The following is a 19,262-nucleotide window of genomic DNA, read 5'->3' as shown; positions in this document are numbered from 1 at the left end:
CGAACTTTTTTCCTGTTCGCATGTTCTGGTGCGAACCGAACAGGGGGGTGTTCGGCTCATCCCTACTGTTCAAAAGCCGTGCCTCCTCCTTGTCTGTGATAGGCAGTCAGTGTACAGCCTATCACGGACATTCTCTCATCCTCTTCCGTGGTATGAGGATGAGAGAATGTCCATGATAGGCTGACCGCTGACTGCTGGGAAATGGAGTTTTCTGCCTATCATGGACAGGGAGGAGGTGCGGCTTTTGAACAGCGAATGGCCGCCAAATAGTAATAGCACACGCTGATCGGTGCAGAGCGGCACACGGAGGCATGCACAGGACACAGGTAGGATGCACACAGACACATGCACACATACACAGGACACATACACAGGTACATATACACATGACACATGCACACATACACAGGACACATACACAGGACACAGGTACATATACACATGACACATGCACATATACACAGGACACAGGTACATGACACGTGCACATATACACAGGACACATGACACATATACACATGACACATGCACATATACACGGGACACATGACACATGACACATGCACAGGACACATGACAGATGCACATATGCACAGGACACATGACACATGCACAGGACACAGGGAGGTATACAGCTGCAGATGGGCATTGTTGACCCTCTTTTTCCACTTACAGTAGCTGCTGCATTTCTCACCCTCGTCTTATACTCGGGTCAATAAGTTTTTCCCTTTTTTGTGGTAAATTAGGGCCTCGACTTATACTCGGATCGACCTATACTCGAGTATATACGGTAGGTAACATAAGGAGGGGATTCGATGAACATCCAGTATCTAGACACTATGACCAGGTACATAACAGGGATCCAGCGAATACTTTATTCCTAGGGATCGATAGATATAGACCCTATTGGAGGGGGAGTCTGTTAGTCAGAGAAATTTTGAAACAAGAAATGGCCTGGATTCACAGACTTAAGACTTATGTTCCATTCGGTTTGAACGTCGACACAGAGATGTAAACGCATTTATCAATAATTCCTAATATGGGGTCTTTAAGGGCTCCATACATTATTTAAAAAATGTGTTTTTCCTCTGCTTGCTTTTTACTGTTGGTTAGGCCTCCATTTTATCAGTGTATTTGGTATTAGGCCCACTATTGATTTTAGTTATATGATTCATGGGATTTATTTATGAGATCTCAGTTCAAACATCTTAAGAATTTTTGGGTATATGCTACATCAATACCAGTCTCTACATTTTGGGTTCTCATCTATCTGGACACCTTTGCAAATTTTATAGGGGTGTTAAAATTACAAATTTTGAACATTCATTATTCAGAATTTCATCAATTTTATACATTTTAAGTTTATATTTTTATATATTTTCATAATAGTCACTATACATACATTTTCAAATTTTGGATACATATACTGATAATATAGATCATTATTTTTTGATTTGATCACATTTATGTATTATCTAATTTTACCACTAGGTGTTGTATGACCAGGTGTAGTAGACCAGTCGTATGACCAGGCTACTACATGTGACACTGTAGTATACTTGTAACCCACTTCTGCTGCGGCGCAGTGAAGTTATAATGTTACAATCATCGTGACATTGTTGTTTTTTACTGATGTTTTTGACCCTAACATCTATCAATGGCATGCCCACCTATGTATTTGATCTTTTTCAATGTTGTTACTTTATTAATCTCGTTTGATTTATAACATGATCGATTTGTCTTTCATGTTTATCCGGCATCTTGCGCAGAGCATTGAGTGTTGATTTTCTGCTTTGCGGCTGCGCACGTCCTTTGATAGACAGGACTCAAAACGAGGCTTGGTTAGATGGTTTTAGTATTTATAGAGGTGACGCAGCACGCCGCCGTGCCCCTGGACGACGTAACCTATTATGAAACGCGTAGGGTGGAGCGACGTGCTTACGTCACCTCGCAACATCGTGGTTGTCCCAGCTGGACGGGTTTGTCTGTGTGCTCACCGGCTGGAGCACCAGACACATTAGGCGTTTTTTCTACTGCTTTCATGTGAGTGCAATACATGTCTGTTTTTATGTTCAATAAATTGAAGGGTTTTACACTATTGGAGTCTCCTTTATCTTCCATGCCACATCTGTGATTTGGAGCTGGGGAGACGTGATGGGATCTCTATCCCAGTAATCCTATACGGTCCTTTTTGATGTCCAATTACCACCTATGAATCTTGGATCCATGTCCATTTGGTAAAGCTCTGGAGGGCTATCTTCACACAGGCTTCCCCTGATCCTCTGTAGTGGGGGGTCATGGGGCTCTGGTAAGCGGCCAATCATTTTCACTGGTGGTGGATTGAACTCAGCACTTGCCACGTTACAGAGGACCACACATGTTCTCATTTGTTGATAGACTTTTGTTGAAGTTATTTATTTGTTCATGGGTGTTTGGTTTATTCTATGTTTGGATACATTACATATACTTCCATATTGCATTTAATATATGTAATCTGTTTTTAATCAATATTTTGTGACATTTGATTATGCCACATATTCATGTTATATGAGTAACAATATTGCTTTTATACACATCACTGAGTTAATGTGGTAGCGCGGTTCTAATATTTTTCTTTTTCCAATTTGTCACAGTTTTTCTCGTTTGTCACAGGAGAACTGCTGCTTTATTATCTAGCTTGTTCACGCTTTCACAGTCTTTGTGTCCTGAGTATACATTGTTATACCTTAGCGCAGTTTTTTTTCCTTTTTTTTGTATGTACAGGATAGGGTCTGTACTGTGAGCATGTCTGCACTAGGTGGATCTGCACTACGCAGTTAGACTGGTAGGGGAGTCTGTATTGAGGGATCTTTTAAGGGAGGTCTGTACTGTGGAGTTAGAATGGGATTGGGACTGTACTGGGGTATTAAAATGGGAGCAACAATACTGAGGGGTTAGAATGAGGACTCTGTACCAATAAGTTAGGCTGAGCTCTGTACCAAGAAGTTAGGCTGAGAGGGGAATCTGTACCAATGGTGTCCGTACTGCGGATCTGTGCTGAAGGGTTGAGTGGGGAGAGGGGTCTGTACTAGGGAGGGTTTTTACTGGGGAGAGAGGTCTGTACTGAGGAGGAAGGTCTGTACTGAGGGGTCTGCACTGGGGAGGGGGGTCTCTACTAAGGAATTAGTCTAGGAGGAAGATATATGTTGAGGTGGTGGGTTGGGAAGGGGATTCAGAGTCTTGATGGAAGAGCTGTACTGGGAGGAGATTGGAGCTGTTAGCTAAGATCTGTACTGTGGGGGATACTGACTTGGGAGCATTTATGGCAGGAGGGGGTCATTTTTTGGGTTTATTCTTGTGCAGTGGCCTGTGTGTTATGCACTCCTGAGCCTTGCACTTTCTGTGCTATGCATTTCTTAGCCCAATTTTGAGCATTAACTACTCCTGAGCCCTGCAATTTCTGCGTTATGCACTACTAAAGGTATAGGAACAAGTATTGTGGCCTATGTGTGCTGTGTATACAGTCAGTAGATTCAGGTCTTGTTTATCCATGACCCTTTAGTCTCTCTCACTGTTAATAAAATGTGGACCTACCTATAATTCAGTGCACCAATTTTTTTTTTTTTTTTTTTTGGGGGGGGGGCTTTTTGTATAAATATCAGCCCTAGGTGCCAGATATGCCAAGTACACCACTGCATGTGGGACGGCTGCCTTTATTTATAGGACCTGGTCAATACTATTTATGGAATAAAACTGCAATCAGTAACGAAGACAGATATCCTGCCCTGCAGTTCATTCTTTGTTTTGTAGTGCAGCTGCTGGAAACTGATCTGAAAAATCCAGAAATAACATTAAAAAGTCTTTGTTGAGATCTGTGTTTCAGTTTTATGCACTAAAAAACTTTCCAGAATATAAAATAACAGTCCCAATGCAAGGAAAATTATAGAGAAGATAAATTACAGGTTACCTTTATATGCAGAGCGTCAATATATTTATGTAGAGATTGCTTTGCATGTTTAGTTCTTTACGAGAATGAGAGAAAGCAATGAATGTGTTTTGTGAAAGAGGCAATTTTGTTTTCTTGAATTATTCAGCAAAAATATGGAGCTGTTGTGATTGTCTGTAAAGGATAGTTTAAATCTAGCTGTTGACATTAACCCATTGGTAACAAAGAGTTTTTCATCTCCTTAATAATAAGAATGCATTCCATGTGTTCAGTTTCTGTTTGTATTATTATTTTTATTTGCATTCAATAACTAATTGGGTGTACCTAATATGGTGTGTTTTAATTCATTTAAAGTATACCTCAATTTTAGAACTGAAAAAGATAAGTTATACACAATTGATTTTGGACAACTTTATTGTTGAAATTTACCTGCTGCATTTTTGTTGAGTGTGACAGATGGACTTCAGTTACTTCCTTCTCCTGAGAGTTAACTGGTAGGCTTTGCCTACTCTAATCATATGATCAGCCCCAGTGTTGTTGTTGGTGTTGTCATTTTTTTTTGTAGACACAATCATGCACAATGTATATGGAGAAATCCATTTTCACAAAACAATGTAAATCCAGCCTTATAGTTTTTAAACCATAAGTCATCTAAAGTCACTTTAGGTTTACTGACCCCCTATTGCCTCCTTAGCAGTCAAAGAAACTTGACCTGTGTTTTGATATGTAAGTTCTGATTAGTTTCCAAAACACTGTCTAGCTAATTAAGGGAACAAGACACGTCATTTGTCTGTGAAAAGAATTATGTGGCACAATAAAACGTCACCCTGTGATTACAACAAAGCTCTGGGGAAACATGTGGGCACTAGGACACTACAGTCACTAATGAGGTGAGACATCTGCCTATCCTTGAAACAGCAGTTAAACACTTCCATCCTTTTTCCATCAGTTGCCCATTTCACACAGAAATATTCCAAAAGGTTGTGTGCTATAACAAGCACTCCCTGTGACTGGATGCACTTGATATTGATCCTATGGGAGCCTTATGTGCTCCGATCATCACCCTGACATTCTATTGGGCCACCAGCTCAGGCAACCATATTAATTTTGATACAACATAAAGACCATTGAATAATTCATCCAGTCTATGAAACTTTTGTAACTGCAAGCTGTGCTACATAACAGTCTATAGTCATATAGGAGTAGATTAAGCACAGAAGTGTTTTATTCGGAATATCTTTAAAAACTGCTAATGTAACTGATGTTTTAGTTGTTTTAAAGTTGTATGTTCAAAAACTCATTAGTAATGTTTTTTTTTAACCTGACAGGAATGCATCAATGTATAATTTATGCAACACTACATATTGGAGATATGTTTTTTGTACTACCTTGAGTTGAGTCTTCAACAGCTTTTCTTTTTCGGCTGCTCTGGCTGTTGTAGTTTAATCGTATTTCCTGGGTACATTCTTGAAGGGTTTCTCTTGAGTTATACGATTGTCGAGGCTTTCTCTCATCTTCACTATCTTCTGAAGAGCTGGTGTAGGCAAGATCCATTTCATGCTTAATTTTTGATAATGGTTGGTAAGGCTTGCTATCCATCTGCTCCATATCTTATTAAAAAGATTATTTTACAGTCATGGAGCACAGCATGCAGGGTTCAAGAGAAGAGCTCCTTTTTGTTCCTGCAATAAAATAAGTAGAGTGGTAAATTATGTAACACAAGCCACATTTTTTACATAAACAATACAAAACCCATTTAAACATTTACATAAGAAGTGGCATAATTGTTAAATGTAATTCACTGTAAATAAAGCTGAAACAATGAAATCATCTGAACAGGTATGCTATTTAAACAAGGATTTTAACACCTTTAAATTTACTTATGGGAAAACTCCACTTTCACCAAAGAAGGCATACTTTGGTGTTAATTAAATTACCCTGTTATTTAAATCTCTGGTCAGCTATGGATAAAAAATGATTTTTGCTTTCATGAAACCTTGGCAAAACTAGGAAGGAGTTCAAAATGTTATTTGTTTAACCCCCCCCCACACACACACACACACACACACACACACACACAAACACACACACACACACACACACACACACACACACACCTTTTCCGAAATGTCTGCCCATTTCCTGGCTTCTTACTGCAACAATTACTGCATCTTTAATGAAAGTAAAAGTAAAGGCAAAACTTTTTTAGATTTGTATAGAGTGGTTAGGGGTTGGAATCTCTGTCAGGTTTTATTTCTTTCTGTTTCCCCACTAGGGAAATGAACTCTTTAATTGTCCTGATCACCAATGGCAGATTTTTGTTGCTGTCTGTTTAGCCATTAATGAGAGTTAGAGGATTAATTTTTGGATGATGGACTTTATAGGCATAACACAAGTATATATTAAAAATATTTATTACAAAATAGAATCAAAAACAATTACATACAATTACATATATTATTCACAAAATGTGCATAGGAGCATAAATAACACACCACCTACATACATAGAGAGTATTAATAACAGATTCGGAGGACCAAACAATTCACTCTACAGTATTGAGAAATTGAAGAGGTAGTGTGTCATATAAAAACTCAGCTCTACATGTTGAGCGTATGCAACAAACGCTTCTTCAGGAGCTTGTGGCGTATTATTAATCAAAAATGAGAAAGAGTAATCTGAGCAGAGAGTACTATCCTCAGCACTGATAAAAAGCAGATCTTCAGGTCACTTCTTAAAGTAGTGATCCTGACAGCACTGCACAGCTGTTCCTATCCTGTGCGGCGCTGTCATCTGAGCGGTGGGCTCCAGGAAACATCACTTCTTAAGATATCCATCAGGGACTGCATATCTTTGGATAACTAGGCTTCATGTAGTGGGAGGTTTCCCCAAACTGATCCAGCCTGCACCTGATTAGATGTTCTGGATGTAATTTATCGCCTGTGTCAGATATCACTAATTACCCTAGGGTATCTGGCATGAGGCTGCCTTATTAGAGTGCTGAGGATAGTACTCTCTGCTCAGTTTACTCTCTCATTTTTGATTAATAAAACACCACAAGCTCCTGAAGAAGCGTTTGTTGAATACGCTCAACATGTAGAGCTGAGTTTTTATATGACACACTACCTCTTCAATCTCTCAATATTGTAGAGTGAATTGTTTGGTCCTCCGAATCTGTTATTAATACTCTCTTTGTATTTAGGTGGTGTGTTATTTATGCTCCTAAGCACATTTTGTGAAAAATGTATGGAATTTTATGTAATTGTTTTTGATTCTATTTTTGTAATACATATTTTTAATATATAGTTGTGTTACGCCTATAAAGTCCATCATCCAAAAATTCATCCTTTAATTATCCAAATTATCGGGACCTGGCATTATATACAAAAAGTATCATATCCACAGCACCACTCTGTGGTGATACGAATTCTTAAATACATTAATGAGAGTTACTTTATTTAATTGTCCTGATCACCAATGTCAACTAATATTACCTTTATTCAGAAAACCATCAAATGAGGTAAATCATGATTTCTACTACTTGGTATGCTCAATATGCAAGCAGAGTTGCATTTATCATAATTACACTTGTGGACCAGTGCCTAGTGTAGCTGAGTTACAGAAGGCAGCACCAAGCCTCCAAATGTACAAATTGTCATTATATTTTCCTTATTTTATTTTCCTTTTCTAGACACCTCTGGACATGAGTAATTAAATTTAAGAAACCATCAGTAGGGAAGGTAGTTCAGGGGATTTTGAGAAAAGTAAGAAATCTCTAGAGTAAAAACTTAAAACTACCTCTGATGCTTTTATTATTTAGTTTTCCTTTTCTGTCAATCTCTGTATAGGGAAGGGGGTACAGTGGATGAACATGAATCTATATTTCCTTTCTTTTGTTTGGTGGGGTGTCACCACCCCTAATAGCATATTCTAGCTTTAGTGTTTACTACAATAAGTGCATAATGCAAGACGTAATAACCTAAAAAAAATTATGTCATGGTTTAAGTATGCCTAGGGCAACATGATGTCTAAATTCAATACTGATAGCAAGAATATAAAACAGGAACGTACTATGTTTCAGAGAGCTGGAAATATCAAAACTAACTTTGCAATTAGATGAACTGAATTCTAACAAATCAGATATTATTTACATACAATACAACTCTAAAGACAAAATGATCCTTAAATGTCCCAGCGTTGTTAAAGTTGTAGAAGATTACTGACATCATAGATTAATTAACTAGGGTCCAGTATAAAACTGCTGTTTGGAACCCATAGCAACCACTCAGAAAGCTGATTTCTATTGGGATGCCATACACCAATATTATTGGACTATGCTATAAATAAGGCCAACACTCTGGGGTTGATTTACTAAAGGCAAATAGAGCTTAGTAAATGAGGTAAAGTTTCATTTTGACAAAGAATACACAATTACATGCAAGGAAAATAAAAAAAAAACAGCATTTTTGCTTGCACGTGATTGGATGATGACGTCAGCAGAGCTTCACCTCATTTACTAAGCACTGGAGCGACTGCACTTGCAAAGTACACAGTCTATTTGACTTTAGTAAAACAACCTCAGTGTGTGGTGTTATATAGCCTGGATTTAAGTAGCTACAAACTAGATATTTCATTAAAGAAGGATTTGACACCTGTAAAATAACAAGGCAAGTAGTTACATAAGCTCTCTTACAGAAGCATCATGCTAATTGAAGAGAAACTGGGGATGACAAGGGGATAATGGTTCAGATTATAAGAAATCACAGACAGCAGAACCCATATAACATTTCAGAAGAACACTGTGATTCTTAGAAGTCTAGCCATTCTCTTTTTCTTCTTCTCACTTTGTTCAAGCTCCACTTGTGATTGCCAAGACGCTTCAGATGATCAATATCTAGTTGGCCTTGTCAGATAGATGATAAAGGCTCATACAAGTAGAGCTAAGTGACCTTTGTTCGAATGACTTAATGTTTTTATTCCACTAGAGATGCCTCTTTTTCTGACCTTTCTATCAGTTTACTGTCAAGCAAAGCTTTCTCATTTGTTCCAAGCAACTGTATGAAACACCCTAGTTTTGTAGACTTTTCCTAGCAATTCTGCATTTCTGGAAAAAAGCGCAGCTGTGTTGGTTGAAAATTCTTTTTTGATCAGCATATTATCTACATAGACTGGTGTCTGGGAATATAAAGGTCATGGATAAACCTATTTTTATTATCTAGCTGAATCATTCTGTTAAATTATTCTTCTGAATAGATAACAATTGCCAGTGTTTTTGAAAAGTGAATTAAAAAATGTTTAATTATGTGATGGAGTGATGAAAGGGGATTTTAGTTAATTTTATCCGTATGTGCATAAGTACACCCTAAAGGACATTCAAAGGACAAATGCTAAAACAATACATTCTGAGTATTACAGTATATTCAGTCAATCTGCCTTTTTATTTTACTCAGTTATTCACCTTTTGGTCTTTGATGAATGTTCTTTCCTAAAAAACATTATTCCATAAACAGTGATTATTTTCTTTGCTAAAAATATTTAACATTAGGGAAAATAACATATAAATCTGCCAGATATAAACCAGTGCTTCCTAGTATAGGAAATGTGCATGTGTATTATATTTTATTGTTCGATTATATTAAAGTGTGACCAGGCTTTTGGCATTCATCTATCTGCATATTCCTAACTAGCAGTAAGGACTTGTTTACACTAGCCAGCAATTGCTTTCCCTCTGAAAAGTGATTTGTGGTGAATCGCTTTTCAGAATGCATTTGACAGGCTACTGCCTCCTCACCACCTGTTTTAACCATGAAAAGTGTTCACCAGCACACCACAACTGGATACATTGTACACAACTGCAGGGCAATTGTGGTGTGGCTCCATTCACTTGAAGGGGTTAGGTTCAGTAGCATAACTGCCTGCCAAACATGACAAGGGTGTAATTTTTGCCATGGCATGTGCTAAACCCCCTCCAGCTACTGTGGCTCAACCACCTATTTTTACCATGCCCTGGCTGCAAGTGTGAAAGAGTCCTAAAACAGATTTAAAACAAGCCCTTACTCACCTCAGTAATAGTAGTAGTTAGGTTGTGAAGTAATTTATAATCAAAGATCCTCCGAGATCACAACAAAGACTCTGAAGTTGGGTTTCAGTTGTTTAGCAACTTAGAAACACCTTCTGAATAACTGCATTAGAAATCTGGCAGGCTGGCAATATCTTCTCTCACAGAAACAGCTCAAATTTCTGTGCCTCTGTCCTGAAGTTTGAAAATGATTTTCTCCACAATGCTTATAGCATGGGCAGTATGTAAGGGATTATTTTAATGTTCTTTTACAGCTTGTTAATAATATAACACTTTGTAATACTTCAGTGTACATAGTCTAGGCACAGTTTCACTTTAACCGCTTGACGACAAGCCGCCATCATTTTACTGCGGCAGGTCGGCACGATCCCACGAGCCGTCATAGCTATACGTCGGCTCATGGGATATCAGGTACGCGCATGCACCCGCTGCACAGCGGGGTACCGATGCTCGTGGCCAATGGTCGCGATTACAGCCAGCCGTGAGCGATCATGGGCACGAGAGGCAGAACAGGGACGTGTGTGTGTAAACACACAAATCCCTGTTCTGTTTTGTTAGGAGTGACAGATTGTGAGTTCCTATTAACTATGAACCACTATCCATCACTTCCTCTAGGTCAGTCCCCTCCCCCTATAGTTAGAAACACACCTAGGGAACACAGTTAACCTGTTGATCACCCCCTAGTGTTAACCCCTTCCCTGCCAGTGACATTTTTACAATAATCAGTGCATTTTTATAGCACTGATTGCTGTAAAAATGCCAATGGTCCCAAAAATGTGTCAAAAGTGTCCAATGTGTCTGCCATAATGTTGCAGTCCCAATAAAAATCCCAGATCGCCGCCATTACTAGTAAAAAAAATAAAATAATAAAAATGCTATAAATCTATCCCCTATTTTGTATAACTTTTGCGCAAACCAATCAATATACGCTTATTGCAATTTTTATTGCCAAAAATATGTAGAAGAATACATATCGGCCTAAACTGAGAAAAAAAAATCGCTTTTTAAAAAAAAAATGGGGATATTTATTATAGCAAAAAGTACAAAATATTGTGTTTTTTTCAAAATTGTCGCTCTTTTTTTGTTTATAGCGCAAAAAATAAAAACCGTAGAGGCGATCATATACCACTAAAAGAAAGCTCTATTTGTGGGAAAATGGACATCAATTTTGTTTGGATGCAGCGTCACACTACCACGCAATTGTCAGTTAAAGCGACGCAGTGCCGAATCTCAAAAAATGGCCCAGTCATTCAGCAGCCAAATTTTCCAGGGCTGAAGTGGTTAAGGTAAGTACCTGAAATAAATAAATAAGTTGACATGCAAAAAGAGTGTACATGGACACAAAATTGGCAGTTCTACAGATATATTTTTCTGCCATTTGCAAATAACATTTGCAAAAACAACAGTAAACCCATCAATCCAGTGGTACTGCTAGGTCCCCAAAACAGGTGCCCGTTCCATTGTCTCATGCCAGCATCCACCAATGAGTATTTTGTTATTTCCTTAAATGTCTGACTCCCCCCATTTTATGTGACAAGTACTGTCACATGTGCATAATTGTGTTGATGTATGTGCCACCTGCAATAGAAGTCTTCCTATCATGACAGCTCCCCCTTGGCACAAATGAATAATACCAAAAAACATAAAGCCTGCCCTATTACATATGAAAGTAGTTATAACACTATTTCATATCATACAATAATATTGGTCAGTGCATAAAATCCATAGGTATGTGATATCATATGGTGAGCATTCTAAATTATATATACTGTGTCCATATAGAAGTGACACAAAAAAGAAAACATTTCTCTGTGACACACTTATACTTGGTGCTCTTAATAGAATGAACTGAGTCCGTGAAAAAGTAAAGTCCTGAGAAATGTATAACACCAAAAAGTGTGGAATTAAAATATGGAGTGTTGATAGAAGATCCACCACCGCTCTTAAAGGAGGCTTACCAGAGAGATTGGACACAGATGGGTGTACACCCACTGAGTCAATCGAGCTTGTAAAGTGGGGATCCTTGATGGTAACTTACTAGAAACACAAATCCAGCTGACCCGGGTAATTGCAAGAATATATATGACAAAAGGGCAGGTCCAATTAGACATCCAAAGTATATGTGGAAGGAATATGAGAGCACATAGCATAATACTGTATAAAAAGCTTAAAGCATATTTATTGAAGATAAAAAACACTCACATTTCTGGAGACTAAAAAAAGCGCTTAGTACATAAGTGGTATGGCAGTGTCAGTGGTATCAGTAGTCCATCCCGATGCGTTTCATCCTCTAGGACATCATCTGGGGTACCACACCACTGTATACACTGCCTTTTATATACAGTAAGAGACCCCCATGTTAAAACGTGGCTCCAATCGGCACCACCGTTCAGTGAGAACAACTTCCGGGTACGCGAAAATGGCACAGGCCGTGTGCGCTGTAAGCCTCTCTTTGGATGAGTATATTGGAACGCACGGATGTACAACACGTCATGGTAACATCCTGCGTTACAAGCCTCACTCTTGTTCACATAGAGCTCACAGAGCGCATGCCCGGACCACATCAATGTGTCGTTGACGGCGTGTGAGTTAAGGAGCCGGCGTCGTGACGTCATAACGCTGCCCTTCTAGCCTCACTATGAAAAGGGGACAGGTGGAGCGCACAGCGGGGACGTCTCTATGTTTACAATGAGATGCCTATTATAGAATTTGTATGAATTAGCTGGTACGGAGTGTCTTACTGAAAAATATTATATAATAAACTGTATACACAGAATTGAAATATATATGTACAGGGTCCTGTATCTCAAGGTGGACATATAATAAAACATGTCTCACCCATTCCTACAAATGGGTAGTATGAACGTGTATATTCATAGACCCTATATTCCTCTGATTTTTACAACCAAAACAGTATAAATATGTATATTGATAAACCTTGTATCAAAAATATACATAAATCAGATTACATTTAAAAATGACATTAAAATTAAAAGTGACATTAGAATAGTGTCTATTCAGAAAATTATATATAAAAATGTGTAAAATGTAAAATATAAAAATATAAAAATGGAGCCACGGTCTAACATGGAGATCTAAAATGACAGATACATATTCTATAGACCAAAGTAATAGATGCATACTCTATAAAAAACCTATGGATAATGTATATTATAAATATTATCCAACATGGACAAAAGCATTTATAGTTCAAAGAGAGGGACAGACCAGAGAAAGCATACTTTAAGATTGGTTAATAAAGGCGTTAATGTCCCACTCGACATTGAGTCCCCAATGGCGAGTGGGACTGGAGCTCATATATCCAGTATGTTTCTAATTGTTATAAGCCCCGAGTTAGAGCCCCTCCCCGCCAGGGGGGGACATATCTGTAGATAATGAGAAATTGTGATCCTGACAGATCTCAGTTGTGGTACTGTCTGTAGTGTCTAGGGACAGTATGTTCTGTATCCCCCCCAATTATTTTTGCCACATGTTCACCTACCCGGACAGAAAAAGTCTGAGTAGTATGGCCAACATAGTGTTTCCCGCATGGGCAGGTGATAAGGTATACAACGTACCTCGTTGTGCATGTACAGAACATTTTAATTGGGTAGATTTTATGAGTTACATTTGATCGAAATTCAAGTGTCTTATATCTACCATTTGTGTTATATTGGGTAATGTTATAATGGGCATCAAACTTCTTGGTTTCCTTATCACAAGAAAAACCAATAGACTTCAAACTCTAGATAAGGAGATTAAAGAATTGAAAGATAAACTTTCAACCTACAAGAACTCCTTGGAGTATAACCCTCTCTCGTCTAATCTCTAAGACTTTTTTTCATTCCTTAATTGTAATGATAGGGGAATCTCCTTAACCCTTGAATATAGTCCAACCAAAGTACATTTTTTGGATCTAGATATAGAGATTAGTTCCCGACAGTTTAAATTCCAAACCCATTTCAAGACAACTGATTATAATAGCTTCATACCCGTCGATAGTTGCCACCATAAGTCTTGGCTGGGATCAGTCCCTCGCAGCCAGTTTTTAAGGCTAAGAAGGAATCGCACCAACATTGACACCTTCCAAGTACAGGCACTGTCTTTGAAGCAAAAATTCTTAGATAAGGGGTATGTTTCAGTTACCCTCGAATGAGAACTACAACATGCCATGCAAATGGATAGGAGTTCATTATTGACCCCCAAAACTCCTCGCACATCCAATGACGCCTATAAATACTCTATGGTGACTTCTTTTTCAACTCAGCATAGAGACATTAAAACCATTATAGAATGCCATTGGGAAGTGCTGAAGAGTGATCGCGTCCTGGGTAATATTTTACCCGAAAGACCCAAAGTCATCTACAAAGGGGCTCCCTCCATACAGAACAAAATTGCTCCCAATATAATTGACCCCCCCAGACGTCCCACCTTCTTTCATGAGTTAGTAGGTTACTTCCCATGCAAAAAATGCACAGTGTGTCAATATAACACAAATGGTAGATATAAGACACTTGAATTTCGATCAAATGTAACTAATAAAATCTACCCAATTAAAATGTTCTGTACGTGCGCAACGAGGTACGTTGTATACCTTATCACCTGCCCATGCGGGAAACACTATGTTGGCCGTACTACTCTGACTTTTTCTGTCCGGGTAGGTGAACATGTGGCAAAAATAATTGGGGGGGATACGAAACATACTGTCCCTAGACACTACAGACAGTACCACAACCGAGATCCGTCAGGATCACAGTTTCTCATTATCGACACATATGTCCCCCCCTGGTGGGGAGGGCCTCTGACTCAGGGCGTATAACAATTAGAGACCTACTGGATATATGAGCTCCAGTCCCACTTGCCATTGGGACTCAATGTCGAGTGGGACATTAACGCCTTTATTAACCAATCTTAAAGTATGCTTTCTCTTGTCTGTCCCTGTCTTTGAACTATAAATGCTTTTGTCCATGTTGGATAATATTTATAATATACATTATCCATAGGATTTTTTATAGAATATGTATCTGTTACTTTGGTCTATAGAATATGTATCTGTCATTTTAGATCTCCATGTTAGACCGTGGCTCCATTTTTATATTTTACATTTTACACATTTTTATATATAATTTTTCTGAATAGACACTATTCTAATGTCACTTTTAATTTTAATGTCACTTTTAAATGTAGTCTGATTTATGTATATTTTTGATACAAGGTTTATCAATATACATATTTATACTGTTTTGGTTGTAAAAATCAGAGGAATATAGGGTCTATGAATATACACGTTCATACTACCCATTTGTAGGAAGGGGTGAAACATGTTTTATTATATGTCCACCTTGAGATACAGGACCCTGTACACATATATATATATATATATATATATATATATATATATATATATATATATATATATATATACACACAGTTTACTATACAATATTTTTCAGTAAGACACTCCATACCAGCTAATTCATACAAATTCTATAATAGGCGTCTCTTGTAAACATAGAGACGTCCCCGCTGTGCGCTCCACCTGTCCCCTTTTCATAGTGAGGCCAGAAGGGCAGCGTTATGATGTCACGACGCCGGCTCCTTAACTCACACGCCGTCAACGACACATTGATGTGGTCCGGGCATGCGCTCTGCGAGCTCTATGTGAACAAGAGCGAGGCTTGTAACGCAGGATGTTACCATGACGTGTTGTACATCCATGCGTTTCAATATACTCATCCAAAGCGAGGCTTGCAGCGCACACGGCCTGCACCATTTTCGCATACCCGGAAGTTGTGCTCACTGAACGGCGGTGCCGATTGGAGCCACGTTTTAACATGGGGGTTTCTTACTGTATATAAAAAGGCAGTGAGCTATGAGTAAGCACTAACGCCAGTGCGAAACGTCAGCTCATGTTTGTCTGCTGTGATCCTTTGTATTTTGATGTGTATCTTTCAATAAACTCGGCTATTATTTGAGTGCGGTTGTCCAGAATCTATTCATGCCTATTGCGATCAGCATTAAGCCAACACCTGTGACCTCCAAACCGAGATTGATCTACTTTTTGCCTATGAAGAGGCCCTAGAGAGGTGTTCATTTCTTCTGTTCTCACTGAACGGCGGTGCCGATTGGAGCCACGTTTTAACATGGGGGTCTCTTACTGTATATAAAAGACAGTGTATACAGTGGTGTGGTACCCCAGATGATGTCCTAGAGGACGAAACGCGTCGGGACGGACTACTGATACCACTGACACTGCCATACCACTTATGTACTAAGCACTTTTTTTAGTCTCCAGAAACGTGAGTGTTATTTATCTTCAACAAATATGCTTTAAGCTTTTTATACAGTATTACGCTATGTGCTCTCATATTCTTCCACATATACTTTGAATGTCTGATTGGACCTGCCCTTTTGTCATATATATTCTTGCAAGTAACAGGGTCACGTGGATTTGTGTTTCTAGTAACAGTTACCATCAAGGATCCCCACTTTACAAGCTCGATTGACTCAGTGGGTGTACACCCATCTGTGTCCAATCTCTCTGGTAAGCCTCCTTTAAGAGCGGTGGTGGATCTTCTATCAACACTCCATATTTTAATTCCACACTTTTTGGTGTTATACATTTCTCAGGACTTTACTTTTTCACGGACTCAGTTCATTCTATTAAGAGCACCAAGTATAAGTGTGTCACAGAGAAATGTTTTCTTTTTTGTGGCACTTCTATATGGACACAGTATATATAATTTAGAATGCTCACCATATGATATCACATGCCTATGGATTTTATGCACTGACCAATATTATTTTTGTATGATATGAAATAGTGTTATAATTACTTTCACATTCTTTAGCGCTGCACTTTCCCTTATTACAACTCTTCATACAGGATTAGATCACTTGTTGTGTTAGCTACTTATCTTATCATATTTTTCTGCCCTATAACATAGAATACATCTCACTGACCCACCTGGAGCAAAACAACAGAGTATGGAGAATTTGTATAATTAGTAGATGCAGTAGCACCATCATATCCTTAAATTACAGAAGTAGTGCAGCTACTGCTGATGGATGTCCAGGAAAACTATAATGGTAATAGCCAAGGGATACAATATAATGGTGCTGTATAATTTATAGACATGTGCAATTAATTTTGATCTGAATGTAAATTTGGAGGAATTTTTGGTTATTTGGATGTATTGGATGTATCATATTCAGATAATGATCTAGTATGGATTTGGGGGGGGCTGCTTGTCATTTAAAAAAAAAAAAAAAAATTGGTGTGGGGTTCCCCTTAAAATCCATACCAGACCTGGTATGGATGGGGGGGCCCATGCTGTTTTTTTTATTTATTTTTCATTGCCAGCATACTTTTGTTAATATTCAGCTGTCAGTGGGGAAACCTGTTGACAGCTGATAAGTCATCGGTTGTAAAGGACAAGGTAGCTGGCTTCCTGGCCTGCTCCTTAACAACCAGCTATTCTTCACACAGAATTCAAGTCGGTCAAAACATTTTCAACCTATTTGAAAACGAATTGTTCTGAAAATTTGGAATTTGCTAGTAAATGAATAAAAAAAATTAAACTAAAAGACATGAAACTAAGCAAATTTCAAAATGAATCCACAAAACAAAATTAGCAACATAACGAATTTATCCAAAACAAAACAAATTTTTCCATTCTGCATATGTCTAAAAATGTAATGCTATTGCTTGGAGGATATATTTTTATGCTGCTGGCTGAAAGTTCTATTATTGCCTTGTCATATGTTATAGAGTTAATGGGAGGGGCATATATTAATATTCTGCTGACTGGAGGAATATATTTTACACTGCTAAAGTGCCTTGAAAAAGTATTCATACCCCTTTAAATTCTCCACATTTTGTCATGTTACAACCAAAAACATAACATAACACTGGTATTTTATGTGATAGACCAACACAAAGTGGCACATAGTTGTGAAGTGGAAGGAAAATAATAAATGTTTTTCAAAATTTTTTACAAATAAATATCTGAAAAGTGTGGCGTGCATTTGTATGTATATTTGCATTCAGCCCCCTTAACTCTGATACCCCTGGAAATGGGCAGAAAAATTCTGGACAGCCACACTCCGAAGAAAGTTTCTTATGCCTTTTATTGTAGACAAGAATCACATAGTACAAAGTACAAACCACAGCAGGGCGATACAGGAGAAATGCTAATGCGTTTCACACTATACTAAGTGCTTACTCATAGCTGATACCCCTAACTAAAATCTAGTGGAACCAATTGCCTTCAGAAGTCACCTAATTAGTAAATACAGTCCACCTGTGTGCAATTTAATCTCAGTATAAATACAGCTGTTCTGTGAAGCCCTCAGAGGTTTGTTGGAGAACCTTAGCATCATGAAGGCCAAGGAACACACCAGACAGGTCAGAGTGCCAGAGTATGGCACAACTGCAAACCTACCAAAACATAACTGTCCACCTAAACTGAAAGGCTGGGAAAGGAGAGCATTAATCAGAGAAGCAGTCAAGAGGTCCATGATAACTCTCGAGGAGCTGCAGAGATCCACAGCTCAGGTGGGAGAATCTGTCCACAGGACAACTATTAGTCGTGCACTCCACAAATCTGGCCTTTATGGAAGAGTGGCAAGAAGAAAGCCATTGTTGAAAGAAAGCCATAAGAAGTCCCATTTGCAGTTTGTGAGAAGCCATGTGGGGAACACAGCAAACATGTTGAAGAAGGTACTCTGGTCAGATGAGGTCAAAATTAAACTTTTTGGCCTAAAAGCAAAACGCTATGTGTGGTGGAAAATAAACACTGCACATCACCCTGAACACACCATCCTCACCGTGATACATGGTGGTGGCAACATCATGTTGTGGGGATGCTTTTCATCAGCAGGGACAGGAAAGCTGGTCAGAGTTGATGGGAAGATGGATGGAACCAAATACAGGGCAATCTTAGAAGAAAACCTGTGATGCCACGTACACACGACCGGACTTTACGGCATACTTGGTCGGGCGAACCTGAGTCCATCGGACAATTTGATCGTGTGTGGGCTCCAGCAAACTTTTTTTCCCCAAAAGTTTGATGGACCTAGAAATGAAACGTTTCAAATCTTTTTAACGGACTCGAGTCCGGTCGAAAAGTCCGCTCTGCTGTATGCTAGTCCGACGGACAAAAAACGACGTTAGGGCAGCTATTGGCTACTGGCTATGAACTTCCTTGTTTTAGTCCGGTCGTACGTCATCACTTTCGAATCCGTCGGACTTTGGTT

At 38.6% G+C, this 19,262-nt stretch overlaps 1 protein-coding gene across 9 annotated transcripts in view; it reads right to left on the bottom strand.

Annotated features, from left to right (window-relative positions):
* Positions 1 to 19,262, bottom strand: part of TENM1 (teneurin transmembrane protein 1) — a 1,380,190-nt gene that overhangs the window by 1,049,153 nt on the left and 311,775 nt on the right. For all 9 annotated transcript variants that reach the window (XM_073599409.1, XM_073599407.1, XM_073599406.1 and 6 more), the window contains one exon: positions 5,314 to 5,607. In XM_073599409.1, the coding sequence (XP_073455510.1) occupies positions 5,314 to 5,533 (220 nt within the window). In that variant the 5' untranslated portion in view covers positions 5,534 to 5,607. The remainder of the gene's footprint in view (positions 1 to 5,313; positions 5,608 to 19,262) is intronic.

This window comes from Aquarana catesbeiana, linkage group LG09 (assembly GCF_042186555.1).
Source record: "Aquarana catesbeiana isolate 2022-GZ linkage group LG09, ASM4218655v1, whole genome shotgun sequence".
Lineage (NCBI taxonomy): Eukaryota > Metazoa > Chordata > Amphibia > Anura > Ranidae > Aquarana > Aquarana catesbeiana.
Note: the sequence above shows the minus strand (reverse complement) of the source record. Positions and strands in the feature narration are given on the sequence as shown.